The 17778-nt window shown below is 44.6% G+C and overlaps 2 protein-coding genes across 3 annotated transcripts in view; one reads left to right on the top strand and one right to left on the bottom strand.

The window, feature by feature from the left end:
- Window positions 1-17778, top strand: part of C5H5orf63 (chromosome 5 C5orf63 homolog) — a 287813-nt gene that overhangs the window by 94378 nt on the left and 175657 nt on the right. Inside the window, exon 2 of the mRNA XM_066603147.1 lies at window positions 17186-17258. The gene's annotated coding sequence lies outside the window, so the exon portion shown is untranslated. The remainder of the gene's footprint in view (window positions 1-17185; window positions 17259-17778) is intronic.
- The window catches only part of MEGF10 (multiple EGF like domains 10), a 106441-nt gene continuing 100095 nt past the window's right edge, over window positions 11433-17778 (bottom strand). Inside the window, exon 24 of one of the 2 annotated variants that reach the window (XM_066603140.1) lies at window positions 11433-17695. In XM_066603140.1, the coding sequence (XP_066459237.1) occupies window positions 17535-17695 (161 nt within the window). In that variant the 3' untranslated portion in view covers window positions 11433-17534. The remainder of the gene's footprint in view (window positions 17696-17778) is intronic. The other variant, XM_066603141.1, reaches the window with a different exon arrangement.

Raw genomic sequence — 17778 nt, 5'->3', positions numbered from 1 at the left:
CGGATACAGGGATCACCTATCCACAGGATAACTTGAAATTCTGGTCTTAGTAAATTTGCTCCAGCGCCTCTCTTGCTCGAGTGCGGTATCTAGTATTGCAGCTCAGTTCCATTCACATGAATTTACCTGAGTTTCCATATCAGAGACATAACAAGACTGGGGCTGTGTTTGGAATAACAGCAGACTTTTTTATCTCACCTCAGACAAGCAAGCCCGGCAGGATGGCTGCAGAAATCAATGTACATCCACTCTTTTCAATCAATGCCTGTGGTGCTCCAGAGCCCTTTTATCATTAGCTCACCATGTCTTAAGAGGGTACATAACAAGAATTTGCCTAAAGCAAACAGCCCTTCTAATGCACAGCCATAGTAGCTCTAGACATGCTGTATACTTAGCGGCCAGTTCACTATGACCACTTTATTCTTTATCCATCATGTTTTGTAATAAACACTCAAGTAGTTTCTAAATGTGTTCAACTTCTTATAGCGCCTGATGATCAGTCAGTATTATATTTGTAATAACCACTTTACAGATATTGTTTTACTGCTCGTTATAAACTGGCCACTAAGTGTATTTTTAATAATGCAGCAAGCAATAAATTGTAACTTTTGAAAGATATTATGGAGCAACAACTTACTAGAAAGCATTTGTCCTCATTTAGTATATTTTAATGAGTATGAAAATAATCTCTGTGGAATATGTTTGCATTATATACCGATCAGTCACAACCTTAATCCGTTTAGGACACAGACTAGTCTGGTCCTTAAAGGGGATGTCCAAGGTTAGAAAACCAAGACTGCTTTCTTCTAAACAAAGCACCACTCTTGTCCATAGGGTTGTTTGTGGTATTGCAGTTCAGCTCCATTGTAGTGATTAGGAGCTAAGCTGCAATACCAGACACAACCCTATGAACAAGGGTGGTACTGTGCTTGGAAGAAAGCAGACGTTTTTTCTAACGTTGAACAACCCCTTTAAGGGTGCAATGATTTGTTGGAATTTTTCTGTCTACATTTCAGCCATAATTTTTTTATTTTTTCATCAACGTAGCCATATGAGGGCTTATTCTTTGCATGGCCAGCTGTAGTTTTAACTGGTACCAGTTTGGGGTATATATAATGTATTTTATACATGTCATTAAGTTTGATGGGGGACAGGGTCTAAACACATAAATATTGCCATTATTTTTAGTAGTTTTTTTTTCTAATTAATGTTCACGGTGTGGTATAAATTACATGCTTTGATTACAGTGATATCAAAATTCTATTTTTCTTTAGGTTTTTATTCTTTTTTACAATAAAAATTCTTTTTTTGAATTTTTTTTTTCAGCCCTGAATTCAAAGACCCATAACGTCTTTATTTTTCTATAGAAGGAGCTGTGGAAGCTCTTGTTTCTTGCACGGCAAGCTGTAGTTTTTATTGGTACCATCTTGGGATACATATGACTTTTATATCACTTTTATTGCGAGGCAAAATAAACAAAGAAAGGATTTTGGCTCCATTATTTAGCTTTTTTATTAAGCTGTGTGTAATAAAAGCTGTTTTCAATTTATTCTGCGGGCCATTTCGGATGCGGTGATACCAAACATATGGCTTTTTTTTCTTTGAAAAAACAAAAAAGGTAAGAGTGCGCAAAAAAGATTTTTATATTAGTTTTCTACCATTTTTTTCACCTTTTTAATGTCTCTTTAGGGAACTTGAACCTGCAATCTTATGATTGCTGTTGATTTATATTGAAAGTCATGCAGCAGACCTAGAGGCCTTGGCAAACCATTGGCTCTCCATGATTTTATAGCGAAGAGCCAATAACCTCACCGAGCTATTTCTATCTGTTAATTCCATACATGCAACGATCAACATTGACTGCAATGTGTAAGGAGTTAACAAAAGATTTGTTCTTGCTGATCCTGATCGCTGCAGCAGGAGGTTGGTTGTCGGTCACAGCCAACTCCTACTGTGGATGACACAGGTTCACCCTGAGTCCGCGCCATCCGTATGACATTAATATATGTCCTTTCACATGAACTCCTTTCCACACTGGATGTACATATACTGTACATCCTGATGCGTGAAGCGTTAAAACCACTTTTCTAACATTGTGTAGAACCCCGTTCCACCCAGCAAAACAACTCAGATCCATCAATTTCACAAGACCTCTGAAAGTGTTGTATTGTATCTGAAACAAAAGTGCTAACTGCAGATTCCTCAAGTTGCGATGTGTGGTGTTCATGGATCGAACTTGTTTTTCCAGCACATTTTACAGATGCTCGATTGGATTGAGATCTGGGGAGCTTGGAGGCCACTCAACAGCTTGAACTCTTTGTCATGTTCCTCAAACTATTCCTGAAGTATTTTTGCAGTGTGGCAGGGTGCATTATCCTGCAGAACGAGGACACTTCCATTAGGAAATACCATTGTTATAAAGGGTGTACAATAGAAACATAGAAAATTAACAGCAGAAAAAAGACCACATGGTCCATCTAGTCTGCCCTTATACAGTCATTGTTGAAAAAATATCAAGCACCTAAGAGTTGTCGGAATTGAATGAAACTTTCTACGTGTGATTGCAACGTTGATATATAAAAGTCATTACAATATCAGAACAAAAGTATAATGTATTGCAAAAAAATGAACACTTGAAGGGAGGCTCTAGTATCCTGTTGGGCCGGCTCTAGCTTGGATACAATATGTGATACGGGTGGGCATGAAGCCGTAGATGGTATCCTGCAGCATATGTGTCCGAATGTGCTGTAACTGAGCCTCTACATCATGCAAATTCATAGGCTGTTGAAACTGGCACCACAGATGGCCCGATATATGTTTTGTTGGTGATAAGGCTGGCAACCCAATATGATATGATACACACCCACTGAGCCATCCTCCTGATCTAATAGAAGATGTGATTTATCCATCCTGGCTACCTCATACCATTGCTCCATGGTCGAGTTCTGATGCTCGTGTGCATGGACAGGCTTGCGGCTACACAGCAGGCTGTGATGCCCTGTATATTCTAACACATATCATTAACAACTTTAACTTTTTCTGCAATTTGTGCTATAGTAGCTCTTCTACAGACAAAATGGGCTAGTCTGGATTTCCCTTGCATAACAAAGAGCCTTGTCACTAATTCATTGGCTGTCCGTCCTTGAACTACTTTTAGGAGGTACTAGCCACTGCATACTGTGATCACACTACAGGACCAGCCGTTTTGGAGATGCTATGACCTAGGCATCGAAACATTACAATGCGGCCAGGGGCGTAACTATAGGTGATGCATGGGATGTGGTTGCACCCGGGCCCACAAGCCTTAAGGGGCCCATAAGGCTTCTCTTTTCCATATTGGGAGCCCAGTACTAAGACTAAAGCATTATAGTTGGGGGCCCTGTTACAGATTTTGCATTAGTGCCCAAAAGCTTCAAGTTACGCCTCTGAATTTGTCCCTTGTCAAAGCCGCTCAGATCATTATGCTTGTTCATTTTTCTTGCTTCCAACACCTGAACTTCAAGAACTGACTGTTCATTTGCTGCCTAATGTATACTGTCAATTGACAGGTGCCACTGTAGCAAGATAATAAATGCCATTTATTTTATCTGCCAGTGGTACAAGCAACATGTATGAATACTTGATTATTTGTCTGTGGCAGCTGCTACAAACAACAGGGGTCAAAATGTAAAGAGCAGTATGAACCATGCTGGGAATAGCCATGCAGCCTTCATTGCCTTAAGTAGGCAATTCCTTAGAGTGTGTAGGCAGTCACATTGTATTTAAAACTAAAAGGTCATTTTGCAAACTTCTGTGAAGGATTTGCAATTTCTTACTGCGGCTTCATTTTCCACCATGGCTTGATTGATTGTGACTGCATGCATAATCTGTAATTATGTCTCTAATGGATTCATGTGCCTTGCAGTCTGGAAATATTGTATAAGTTATGATGATATTATTCTGCTAATTATTTTACTTTATTTCCCCTTTACGTTGTTAGTTTTCACTTTCATAAAACTAGTACTTTACAAAAGACTTCTTCCCAAATAGTCATTGCATGGCACATGTTGGTAGGAAAGGGTCCTTTTTAGAGATGAGCAAGCGTACTCGGAAAAGCACTACTCGCTCGAGTAATTTGCTTTATCCGAGTATCGCTGTGCTCGTCCCTGAAGATTCGGGTGCCGCTGCGGCTGACAGGTGAGTCGCAGCGGGGAGCAGGGGAGAGCGGGCGGGAGAGAGGGAGAGAAAGATCTCCCCTCCGTTCCTCCCCGCTCTCCCCTGCAGCTCCCCACTCCGTGCCGGCACCCGAATCTTCAGGGACGAGCACAGCGATACTCGGATAAAGCAAATTACTCGAGCGAGTAGTGCTTTTCTGAGTACGCTCGCTCATCTCTAGTCCTTTTCTCTCTGGATGTATATTTATTGTACTTTAGCTTTTTTCAGACAGTGCCGTGTTATTCAATGGATTTACTAGCAGTGGGTCCATTCATGTGCCCCACCATCAGTGGCCACGTTTAGGATTGGGGCATCATACAGTCTGTGGAGTAGACTTTACTGAAAAGGAGGTGGAACTACACAGAAGAAGACACTGAGGCTGAGCTACTGATAACAGTATATTTGTAAGTGCTACATAATGTCATTTACAGCACATTTGTGAAAACAACAAGAATGTGGCCAACCCCTTAAGGCTGGGTTCACACGAGACGGATTTGCTGCGGAAATTCCGTGCGGCAAATCTGCCTGTGGCTCCTAATCCCGGGATTAGCCAGCCATGTGGACGAGATTTTGCAAAAATCTCATCCACACGGGGCAGCAAAGCCGCACTGAGCTGGGGCTGTGACGCGGAATTGACAGCCGCATAATGTCAATTTTTTTCCCCGTTGCAGCCTCTTTCCCCTCTATGGAGAGAGAAAGCTGCAACAGAATGCTGGCAGCTAAACTGCTCCAAAACCTGTGGCAAGCTGCCGTGGGTTGTGATACAGCGCTTATCCCGCAGAAATCTCACGTTTTTTCGGTGTAGCCAAACCGCGGGATTTCCGTCCCGTGGGAACCCAGCCTTAAGCTTGAAAGACTACAGGTAAAAACTAAGCACAAAGTTATTGGTGTTGTAGGACCATTTCCCAAGGACTGCATTTTGTGGCAGTGGCTTTTGTGAAGGGCATGCAGACGGGAGGTTCTTGTGCTTTGTTTCCCACCCTGTATGGGTAATATGGTACCATACTGTACAATACCTCCAAATATGTCTGATTTTTATGGAGACATGCAGAGGATCTTTCTCACAGGTTCAGACAAAATCCTTAAGAAAAAAAAAATTGGAATACTCCAGAGCATGCTCTATAGAATATGGTGTCCTACTGAAAAAACCATACCATGGAGTATTAACAGTAGTGTTGAGTGAACTGAAGCAGTCGAACCCTGTTTCAGAATGAACTTTATCAAAAGTGCAGCAAACCTCAGGCAGTTCATCCCCATGGTGGTGGTCCTGTGGTTCAGCAGTTAGCACTGTTGCCTTACTGTTACGGCACTCTGCCCCCCAGAGCGCCAGGTGGGGTGCCCTGATCTTCCCGCACCCCACTGTCCCTGCCTACTTGCCTCGGTCCTGGCTAACCCCAGGCGGACAACTGGGCGGCGGTCCCTGCGCTGGCTAGGGACCTGGCGACTACCAAGATGGAACTACTAACAGGGGACAGAGTGCCGACAGGAGAGGCAGGTGGAACAAACCAACAAAACTTACAAGCAGAGTAAGTCTGGAGATGGAGCTCACAGGTAAACAGACAGGCTACTGACGAGCAACTAGCACAGACTGGGACAGACCTGACTAGAGGCTAGCAGAACCAATAACTGGCAGTGAGCTCAGGTCACTGCCAGCCTTTTAACTAAAAGCCTCCGCCCAGGGGCGGAGAGTGGGAGGAGCCGACTCTCCCACTGTTGCATAAGGAAGGTGGAGGAGAGCGGGCGGCACCCTACGGGCGGACACGCCCACGCCGCTGCACGCTGGCTGCTCCACGCCGCTGCACGCTGGCTGCTCCACGCCGCCGGGAGAGCCCCGACAGCAGAGCTCTGGGACGCCGGAGCCGACATCGGAGCGCCGCGCGCCGGCCGTGGGAACCAGCGCCGCCCTGCATGGTAACATTACCCCCCCTCTGACGGGGGACCTCCGGGCCCCCGTAAACTCGACCAGGCTTATACGGAAAACGACGGTGGAACCGCCGTACCAACACGGGAGCGTGAACATCACGTGCGGCCACCCAGGAGTGATCTTCTGGTCGAAACCCCTTCCAGGCCACCAAATATTGTAGGGTTCCTCGACACCGGCGAGAATCCAGTATCTCCTGGACCTCGTATTCAACTTCATCCCGGACCAGGGTGGGCGGAGGGGGACCGGAGGTGGGCATCACCGAAGGGACAAAAGGTTTCAATAGCGACTTATGGAATACCCTGTGAACCCTCCATGTGGGTGGCAGCCCCAGCTCGTAGGCGAGAGGGTTCACCACACGTGTGATGGCAAACGGCCCTACGTAACGTGGCGCCAGCTTCAAGGACGGAACCCGCAATTTGAGATTTTTAGAAGACAGGTATACCTTCTGTCCCACCCTGTAAGGTTCAGACACAGACAGACTCTTCCCACTACGCAACTGCATACGGGCCCCCGCTGCCTCCAAGTTCCTCTGTACCTCTTTCCATACCCCCTGAAGCGTATCTGTGGCGACATCCGCTGCAGGACAGACCGACGGGGTAGGGACTGCTGTAAGGAATCGAGGATGCTGACCGTATACACAAAAATATGGAGACACCCCAGTGGAAGAACAAAGGCGGTTGTTTAGTGCAAACTCTGCCAAGGGCAGGAACTCTGCCCACTGATGAGCCTTTTCGCTAGCAAACAACCGTAAATATTGCACTAAATCTTGGTTCTTCCGCTCAGTCTGACCATTAGTCTGCGGGTGGAACGCTGAAGAGAAGGAAAGCGACGTTCCCAGGTTTCTGCAGAAGGCACGCCAAAACTGCGACACAAACTGAACCCCGCGATCAGATACAATATTTTGGGGAACCCCATGTAGGCGAATTATTTCCTTTACAAAAATCGTGGCGAATTCTTTTGCCGAGGGTAGCTTTTTTAACGCCACAAAATGTGCCATCTTGGAGAACCGGTCGACCACCACTAAGATAGTGGTGCACTTCTGGGATTCTGGAAGGTCAGTGATGAAATCTACTGATAGGTGCGACCATGGGGTGGAAGGAACCGGTAGCGGTCTCAGAGGACCCTCCGGAGGACGCCGCCGACTCTTATTGCGAGCACAGACCGAGCAACCCCTCACAAAGTTGCGGATCTCCTGAGACATGCCTGGCCACCAGAAGTGTCTGGAACAAAGCTCCAGGGTCCCCTGGAACCCTGGATGCCCGGCGAGAACCGACGAGTGAGACTCATCCATGACTCTAGGGCGTAGGGTCTCAGGCACAAACCATCTGCCCTCCGGCACCCCCGAAGGAGCGTCCTGCTGAGCATCCTGTAGTTGAGGGACGAAGTTAGACTCCACAACTGCCACCACCACGCCGGGGGCTAAGATATTCTCGGGAGTCATGGTCTCACTATCCGGTACCCCGAAACTCCGTGACAGGGCGTCCGCCTTCACGTTCTTCTCTCCTGGGATATATGTCACGACGAAATTAAACCTGGCGAAGAACAGCGCCCACCTGGCTTGACGAGCTGTGAGTCTTTTAGCATTGGCGAGATATACCAGATTCTTGTGATCAGTATATACGGTAATTGGGTGTCTAGCACCCTCAAGATGGTGTCGCCACTCTTCCAGGGCCCATTTGATAGCCAATAGTTCGCGGTTACCCACGTCGTAGTTGCGCTCTGCTGAATTGAACTTCCGCGAAAAGAACGCACATGGGCTATACCCAGACCTCCCACTGACTTCCTGTGACAATACTGCTCCTGTCCCCACTTCAGACGCGTCTACCTCAATAAAAAAGGGTAGTTGTGCGTCCGGCTGTATTAGCACCGGGGCAGTTGTGAATGCCTTTTTTAGACGGCTAAAGGCCTCAAGGGCTGCAGGCGACCACTTACCCAAGTTGGCCCCCTTCTTAGTCAGGTCGGTCAGAGGTTGAGCAATAACTGAGTAATTCCTAATGAATTTGCGGTAAAAATTTGCAAAACCTAAGAACCGCTGAAGAGCCTTGAGGTTGTCTGCTCTGACCCATTGGGAGATTGCTGCTACTTTATCAGACTCCATCTGAATCTCTGTGGGTGAGATTACATAACCAAGGAAGGATATTTGTTTAGAACCAAACGTACATTTCTCTAACTTGACGAAAAGTTGATACTCGCGCAAACGGGTCAGGACCAACCTCAGGTGCCGCACATGTGAGTCCCAGTCAGGCGAGTACACCAGAATGTCGTCAAGATAGATGACCAGAAATACCCCCAGAAAGTCGTGGAAGACCGCGTTCATAAAACCCTGAAACACAACGGGGGCATTACAAAGTCCAAAAGGCATGACCAGACATTCAAAATGTCCTAACGGGGTGTTGAACGCCGTCTTCCATTCATCTCCCTCTCTAATGCGAATTAAATTGTAAGCCCCCCGCAAGTCCAGTTTGGAGAACCAGTGGGCCCCTACCACCTGATTCAACAAGTCAGGAATTAGGGGCAAGGAGCACTGGTTCTTCACAGTGATTTTATTCAGGGCCCGATAATCCACACAAGGCCTTAGTGTCCCGTCCTTCTTCTCTACAAAGAAGAGACCCGCCCCGGCAGGGGACCTGGACGGCCGGATATGCCGGTTGGCCAGAGCCTCCGAGACATAGGACTTGAGGGCTTCATGCTCACGGCCTGACAAATTGAAAATGGCTCCCTTAGGGATGGGGCTGTCGGGAATCAGATCAATACCACAGTCCCACTCCCTATGAGGAGGCAGAGCCTTAGACAGTTTTTTGGAGAATACATCCTGAAAGTCTGACAAATACTCCGGAATGAGCACCGTATCTGCGGAGCACACAGCTATGGTAGACAGGTGGTCATGACAGGATGATCCCCAATGAGTCAATTCCCGGGTGGACCAATCAAATTGGGGATTGTGCAGTGCCAACCAGGGCATACCAAGCACCACATCAACCGACATTTTCTCCATAACCAGGAAGGACAGTTCTTCCGAGTGGAGGATCCCCACCGTGAACTGTAATCTTGGGGTCCTCCATCGTACCAGGCCTGTAGAGAGGGAGGTAGCATCAATACTGGTAAAATGAATTGGCGTCTTCAGCGCCACAAATTCCGCCATCAGAGTACGGACAAAACACAGACTTATCAAGTTGGCGGCTGCTCCAGAATCAATAAACGCCCGCCCTGATCGGGAAAAATCCCGGAATTTAACATGACACGGTACCAAAAGTTTAGGAAGTACCTTAAGTCCTAGGCGATCCTCCCTGCAATCGCCTAGGACTCGGAGTTTTCCGCCGGTTCCGGCTGCGAGCGTTGAGCCCTCAGTGGGCAGGTTATCACCCGGTGTCCAGCTTTCCCGCAGTAGAGGCAGAGACGGTGCAACAAACGGATCCGGCGTCGCTCTTTGGGGTCCAGCGGATCCACCTCCATCGGCTCGGACACAGGGACTGGTAAGGAGGAAGAGGGACCGGGATAACCGACCTCCCTGACTCTACGGGTTTGCCTGTCCTGCTTCCTAGACCTGAGCCTCCTGTCTGCCTTCACTGCTAGCTCCATAGCCTCCCTTAAGGACCCGGGAACAGGATGGGAAATTAACAGGTCTTTAACTGCGTCCGAGAGGCCCTGCAGAAAAACGTCTTTCAGCGCGCTATCGTTCCATGCCGTATCCCCCGCATAGCGTCTGAAGTTGGAGCAATAATCCTCCACACAAGCCGACCCCTGCCGCAGCGCCAACAACCGCGAAACCGCCAACCCCACTCGGTCCGGTTCATCGAAGATACCCCCGAGTTCCTGAAAAAAGGAGTCCACAGACTGCAGGCAGGGGGAACCCTCGGGGATGGAAAAGGCCCATGTCTGGGCAGAGCCCCGCAGCAGGGACATTATCAGCCCGACCCTCTGAGCCTCTGACCAGGAAGAACGGGGACGCATCCGAAAAAACAGGCGGCACGCCTGTCGGAAAACAAAAAACTTGTTCCTCTCCCCAGAAAACGCCTCGGGAAGAGGGCACTTGGGTTCGGGGCTGGTTGCGGCGTCCGATCCCTGCAACACCCCCCGCTGCTCCTGGGCCACCATGCGGGCAGATAAATCCTGGATCACAGGCACCAGGGCCTGCAGCTGGTTTGTGAGGGAACTGATCGCCTCCATGACAAACGGTTTTTAAGGGCCAGTTATTATGTTACGGCACTCTGCCCCCCAGAGCGCCAGGTGGGGTGCCCTGATCTTCCCGCACCCCACTGTCCCTGCCTACTTGCCTCGGTCCTGGCTAACCCCAGGCGGACAACTGGGCGGCGGTCCCTGCGCTGGCTAGGGACCTGGCGACTACCAAGATGGAACTACTAACAGGGGACAGAGTGCCGACAGGAGAGGCAGGTGGAACAAACCAACAAAACTTACAAGCAGAGTAAGTCTGGAGATGGAGCTCACAGGTAAACAGACAGGCTACTGACGAGCAACTAGCACAGACTGGGACAGACCTGACTAGAGGCTAGCAGAACCAATAACTGGCAGTGAGCTCAGGTCACTGCCAGCCTTTTAACTAAAAGCCTCCGCCCAGGGGCGGAGAGTGGGAGGAGCCGACTCTCCCACTGTTGCATAAGGAAGGTGGAGGAGAGCGGGCGGCACCCTACGGGCGGACACGCCCACGCCGCTGCACGCTGGCTGCTCCACGCCGCCGGGAGAGCCCCGACAGCAGAGCTCTGGGACGCCGGAGCCGACATCGGAGCGCCGCGCGCCGGCCGTGGGAACCAGCTCCGCCCTGCATGGTAACACTTACAGTGCTAGAGTCCTACGTTCAAATCTGACAACGCCTGCATAGAGCTTCTATGTTCTCCCTGTGTTTCACCTTTATTTATATAGCACATCCTTATTACGCAGTGCTTTACATAACTTGATATTTTCTTTCCCCATTGGGGCTTACAATCTATTTTCACCTATTAGTATGTTTTTGGAGTGTGAGAGGAAACCCATGCAAAAACATGGAGAACATACAAACTCCATGCAGATGTTGCCCATGGTCAAATCTGAACTTAGAACCCCAGCACTGCAAGAGAACAGTGCTAACCACTAAGCCACCAAGCTTCTTCAGACTTTTTCCCCAAATTTGTCAAACTGGCCAAACTGAATTTTTCAAAAGTTCACTCATCTCTAATCAATAGGTCCATACTACAGAACCATCGGAACTATAGTTTTCCATACATGGTCTGTGCAGTTGACTCTTTTCTATTTTGTCGTAGTAACCCAGAGCCAATTGTAGGAATAAAAGAAATCTATTTCATGATATATCGTATTTTGTTTTAACAATATAGATTTTATTGTCGAAGAAATACAAAAATATCTTAATAAAGACTTTTTTTGTTTTGATTTTTTTTTTTTACAAGAGCATTAAAAGAACAGGGTACCACGCTTCCTCAAACCGGCTGAAGTACAAACAGTGTCCTCCATCTTGTAACACAATAACTTGTATATACACACAGTGAACTAACACAATAAAACACACTCATACAAAACATTATTTCCACATTTCTATACAGTGAGATCACAGGTATGGCTTCATTGCATCCTTTTGTTGAAGGTTATGGCTGCGCGGCAACTCTGAAGATTGTATTGCCGCACTGTGACATTGCATCTAATGATTGTCAATGGGGTCACATTGTGACCTGACTTGACCATGAGATGACACTCATAAAAAAATCAAATGCTGTTGAATTTTAGGTCACAAGTTACATGCAACTTTGTTGTCAAGGACTGCAATGCAAGCTGCATGTGACTAAGACTTGACTGCAACCTGCCTGCAATTTGAGTGTTTTTAACAGCCATATCACAACTAAAAGAGTTGTGCAACAGTAAGTAGCAGACAAGCTGTGCAGATTTTTTTGGTCGTACGATTGTTCTGAGACATGATATCGCATGACCAAATTTACCAAAATAGCCATAGCCTAAAGATGTATACTGTTTAAGGCTTGAAGTATGACACAGGTATACAGAACATGCTTCTTATTGCTGTATTACAGACCACCTCTCTATTCAACCTATTTCTTGGGCAGCACACCCCTAGTAGGCCTTTGTTCTGACACCCTAAATTACAATGTTCCATTATTGTAGATGTCTATTGGGTCAGTGTAACATTGTTGGAACTCATCAGCATGGCATACTTGTTGAGGCACTCCAAAACAAAGAACACCCAACAGATTGTTTTTATGTATTTTACAACAGAAGGACCCCAAAAACAGACTTTGTGACTATGCTTAAGATATCAAGCCTTTTGAGCACATAGTATTAGAGAGTAAATAATGGATTTATGAAACATGAAAATCGTTAGTAGTACAGCTACCTTTCCCTATATTGTGCTTTACTTATAAAACATAGCAAATACATTTCATACAAAAAATATAACCTTCAATTTACAGTGAAACAAAAATGAATTATTCCAGTGGAAAAGTTAAATGGGTGCTAGGATTAGGAAAACATGGCTGCTTTCTTCTAAAAACAGTGCCACACCTACCCAAAAGTTGTGTGCCCACTCGAAAGAGAGCACTCAGACTAAAAAAATGTATAAATGTGTCCAGTAGAACAGGGATAGGTCTCACCTGGCACGAAAAGACTGCCTAAGGGCATTCTGTAGCACCATTGATCCTCAGAAGCCTTAAAACAATCAATAGGGACTTTATCAATCAGTTCCCTGGTCCCAGATAGACATCCAAACAGGAGAGCACACTGGTCTTGTCCCAGAGATCCAATGGGTTCTGGTTTTGGAAACACAGCATGCAGAGAAAAACACATATTGGTGCTCAGGGGTATAACTAAACACAATCTAAGGCTAAGGAGAATAAATCCTCACTTACTTAGTGGGGATGGTAATTCACTCGAACCCCAAAATCCAAGATCATTTTTATATATGCATTCAGATCCAGAAATGAAATGTACAACCAATACTTTAAGGTGAAGACGCCCAGACTTTATTAGAATGTAGTCAAAAATGTAACACATTTTGGAGGACTTTGGTAGCAATTTGCCTCCTTTTGCAAACCAGGCTTCGTCCCCTAAAGAAAATGTTGGTCATAGGTTCTATTTCTGGATCTGAATTGATTTTTGAAGAACGATCTTGGATTTGAGGTGTTGAGTGAATTACCCCACCAATCTTCCACCTATACTAAGTAAGTGAGGATTTACGAGTACTCTCCTTAGCCTATTAAACGATATTGTGTTTGGTTTTACTCCTGAATGCCAGTATATGTTTTCTTTCTCTGCATGCTAGGATTCCATAGGTAGTGTATGGTATTGCAGCTCAGACCCTTTTACATCCATGGAGCTTGGCTGCAATGGTAGACACAACCTATGGGCAGGCGTGGTGTTGCTTTTTGTATGAAAACAGTCATTTTTTCTAATCTTGCACAACTCCTTTAACATTTTGTTTGACCCATTTAACCTGTTTGCAAGAGTCATCAATAGGGTCAAAATATCTCTCTGAAATAATTTTTCCTACTATGAATTTTAGAGACAGAAGAGTAAACTGGTATGGTTAGAACAACCAAGATAGAATCGTTTTTTTATTTTAATTTATCAAAAATCTGATGAAGTATAATACCAGTGTAAAGCTATCCTTCATGCCCTCACCTGTACAGTCACATATACTTGTCTATGATAGTGCGAGATCAATGCTACAGAAAGAGAGGAGTAATAAAACTCAACTGTAAGGCTTGCCCTTGTTAGGTTTTGTAGGATAGACTCATCCAATAGCCTACATGCAGGAGTCATTTTTAGTTCAATCAGTATTCATAATACTGTACACGGATACTGATTATTGCATATCTCACTGCTAAGAGAATTACAACATTGATTTGGCCTAATGCATGGCACCTTCAGACTAAGCATAGATAACAAAAAACGAATTGCAATGGCAAGAGCACAAAGACATAAAATTATACTCATACTTTAGCACCCTGAAAGCGACCCTCCGGGCCTGAACAAACAAAGATGGGCACACTGCTTCTCTAAATACCTGTGCATTAGTATGCAACATTAGTCTAAGGCATTACACCTGCTTTGATTAACCAGCACTGGCCAGTCAGAGCAGCATGTAGTGTCATAGACTACCAATGCATACTAGTGCGGGCCCAGAGGGTAGCTTTAAAGTATAGGCACAATAGACGAGATTTATTAAGAGTGTTTCAAATGCCAATCTTAATTTGATGCCCGCTGGCACACCTAATGTATGAAGAGAAGCGTGACTCTTCATAATTAGGCACATCTTGGCATCCCCAATGTGCTGACACAGAAACAGCAATCTAGGCTAGCTAAAAGCTGGAGTAGATTTATGGTATTATTTACAGTACTCAAAAATATATAGAAAACTCCCATAGCAATAAAAAGCAACAATAAAGGAGCAAGAGATAAAAACAGCGAATGTGTTTTGAGCCGGAACAACCAGGCTCTTACTCAAAGCCGAGTTGTTCAGGCTTCAAATGCGTAATAAGCGTTCTCTGTCTTTATTTGTTGCTCCTGTATTGTTGCTTTTTATTGCTATGGAATACAAGCTAAGTTTTATATCTGTTTTTGAGTGCTGGAAGTTTTCCAATTTTGTGATGATACCACCTGTGACTAGAGCAGGCATTTTCTTCCTTGCTACAATTGATGGCAGTGAGCTAGTGTAATATCAGTTTATGAAGTATGGTATACTTTACACAGTTTCTGGCATAAATTATACATAAATGTCTCAGGCAGAGGTGACCCTGCCTTGTCCTGATGAACCACACCCCTTTGTCCAAAAAAACAGGGTGGGTTGTTGTAGATGCTAAAAAGTTGTAAAGCAGAGGAATAAAAAGACACTGTGGCATCAAGATTCTAAATATTTGCATTTAAATTGTATTTATATGGCTTTAGGTGTTATTTAGTTGGTTGGAAATCCCCATCTCCCCATTAAAATGTGTAATAATGTATTTGCAAACAAAACTGCACCAAAGAATATAAGGAAAGAAGGTTCATGTATTGAAAATCACAAAAGAAGGTTAAACAAATAATAACATTAAAAAGCTATGCAAAAGACCAGCTTAAGCATATAAAGCATAAAATCTAATTTAGCTATAAAAGAAAAAATAAAATAGAAGGTACCTTAATTATGCACAGGAATTCAGTTTCTTAGCATACAAATAATCTACACATGGCACTGTAAAGAGTTCGCTATAATACAACGCATATGATTAGCTTAAAAAGTAACTAAGATTATAATACTGGTCTTGTACAACACTCTGCAAGTTCACTACACAACCACAGGAGAAGTAACTGGAAATACTTGCTGATATGCACCTTGCATAATGCAATAGAAAGTCATCTAAATATGTGCAGAAACATTTGGCATTTGAAATAGTTTCATGAGGCCTGAAGGTTAATGACAAACCATATTTGTTATAGGTAACTACGGTAGCTTTCACATTAGGACCAATTACCCTCATTCCAATGTACATTTTAGAACAAAGATTTGGAAGAAATCCCATTCAGTCCATAAGGTCAACATCCTGTCCGTGACACCAAAAAAATGTTAAATTCCTACTTGTGTTCCAAAGTTATATGTTGGCAGTTATGTGCCCTCCTTTTACAATGTGCAGTGGAAGTTTACTCAGCAATTACCCAGAATGGAAGCAGCAATTTTGTGGGTTCCTGCAAAAATCTCAAATTACAAGCTATATTTCTAAACAGAATCCTGGTCCATAAATTGACTTCCTAAAGGTAATTTATATGTAATCAGGCATTACTCCGTTTATTTCCTGTAGTAGGACACTATATGAATTTGCAAAGATCAACGAATGTGTAAAGTGTTAAAAGGATTTTCATAGCTATTTTGAGGCATGTGATACCGAAGGTAAAAACAGAAACACTGGGCAAGTGGCGCAACCCTTTTGCAAATGGCACTTGGGACCAGAATATGGACTTGACTCCTCTTGATGTCACAACAAAACCAATCCACTGATGCATTTCGCGAACACAGCCCCTTCCTCAGAACGCCTGGGCAAAACACAACTCTGTGATGGTAAAAAGCAAATTTGCGTTCAGCAAGCAGAGGAGTTGTTACAAGGAAGGGGCCAAGGAAGGGTTTGTGTCCCCAAAGTGAGTCAATCCTGGTCTAAAATCCCTACAATTCGTAAAAGGGTTGTGCCTCATACCCAGAGTTAGTTTTTACCTTCAGATACATTGACATGCTCATTCTAACCAAGGTGTTCTCTGGGCTGGCTGCACCTTATACCACCGTCTTATCCACTATCGCATCACATTGTGTTCCTAAATCTCTTAATGTAGCTCCACCGGTCTCTACACTTCCTCCCTATGATACTGTTTAGTACTGTAAATCCAACCCATTCACAGACTCTCACTGATCATACAATGCTGGTCTATCCTATGGTAGGCCGTCAATTGAAAAATCAGAAAAGCAAATTTTAAACATGTATTCATCGCATCTTGTATGTAACATAGTGAGATGTTTAATTGGGAAGGGTCATGTAGATTAGATCTACAACACTTGATCACTGTATGTAATCTGGAAGCTTTAAATGAATCACTTTTTAGTCTACTAGTTTTCCACTAGTTGTCCTAATTCACGGGAGGAGAGAAATGAAACCAGCATAAAACTATCTCTACACAACCATAATAAGTTGGTTATAGCCATTCCATCAATATAACCAAAAACTCTTGTTAGTCTTGTTAAACCAAAGCGTCAAGTTTGATTTGTGATGGGTTCACTAAAATAGGTATAAATAAAGCCCACCTTGCAGTACCATACCGGTACAGTAATAAAACGTTGCAGACATCTCCTTAGAGCAGGGTTTATACATATGTACACACAAACACAGCCACACACCGACTAAACCCTGGTTAACGTTTCATGTAGTGGTTTTACATGTGCTTTCCATTCATATTTGTGTCGTATCCATACAACATCTCTAGCATACTAAAACACAGTACTATGATACAAACACTCACTGACTTGTATGACACAGCCAGGTCAGTGCAAATCAAAGAAACAATCTCTAAAAATGATTTTTTTTCCCCCATTAGGAAATTAGAACTGGTCAATAAGGATCAACGGAATGAAAGTCCTCCAGCTTGCGCCTGTAAAGAGTTGTTAGTGGTATGTATTTCAAAGACTGGAAATATTGTCTATTATTATACAGCTTGTTGGTGAGCATTATTAACAGCCCTTGTATATCGCCAAGTCAGCACCGCTACTTCATCCATCCGGCCTTTAAGCTTGTCCTTTGCTTGGCAAACATTGTTTCCCAGCTTCGCTGGTGCAGTCATTTAATGCAGAAGACAGTAGTCTCACTTGATATCAGTCTAGTGAAATGAAGCATACAGTTCAGTAGGAGTCAGCCATAGTATGCTGTGGAGTGATGAATTGCTACTATCATTCACTGGTCTCCTCACTCTTAGTAGATGAAGTGCTGTCCCGGACAGGAAGAAGGTCATAATGACATGGAATGTGACTGTTCTTTGGAAGGTCATAGAGATCTTGACTGGCTTTATAGTTGCTGTTGAATACTCCTTGGGCGAGACTCACAGTGGGTTCTAAGAAAAAATAAAATATAGTGCACCCATTAATTAACACATGGGACTAAATTGTGCAGCAATTATTTATTCCAGGTTGTCCA

Source organism: Eleutherodactylus coqui, chromosome 5, assembly GCF_035609145.1.
Source record: "Eleutherodactylus coqui strain aEleCoq1 chromosome 5, aEleCoq1.hap1, whole genome shotgun sequence".
NCBI lineage: Eukaryota > Metazoa > Chordata > Amphibia > Anura > Eleutherodactylidae > Eleutherodactylus > Eleutherodactylus coqui.
Note: the sequence above shows the minus strand (reverse complement) of the source record. Positions and strands in the feature narration are given on the sequence as shown.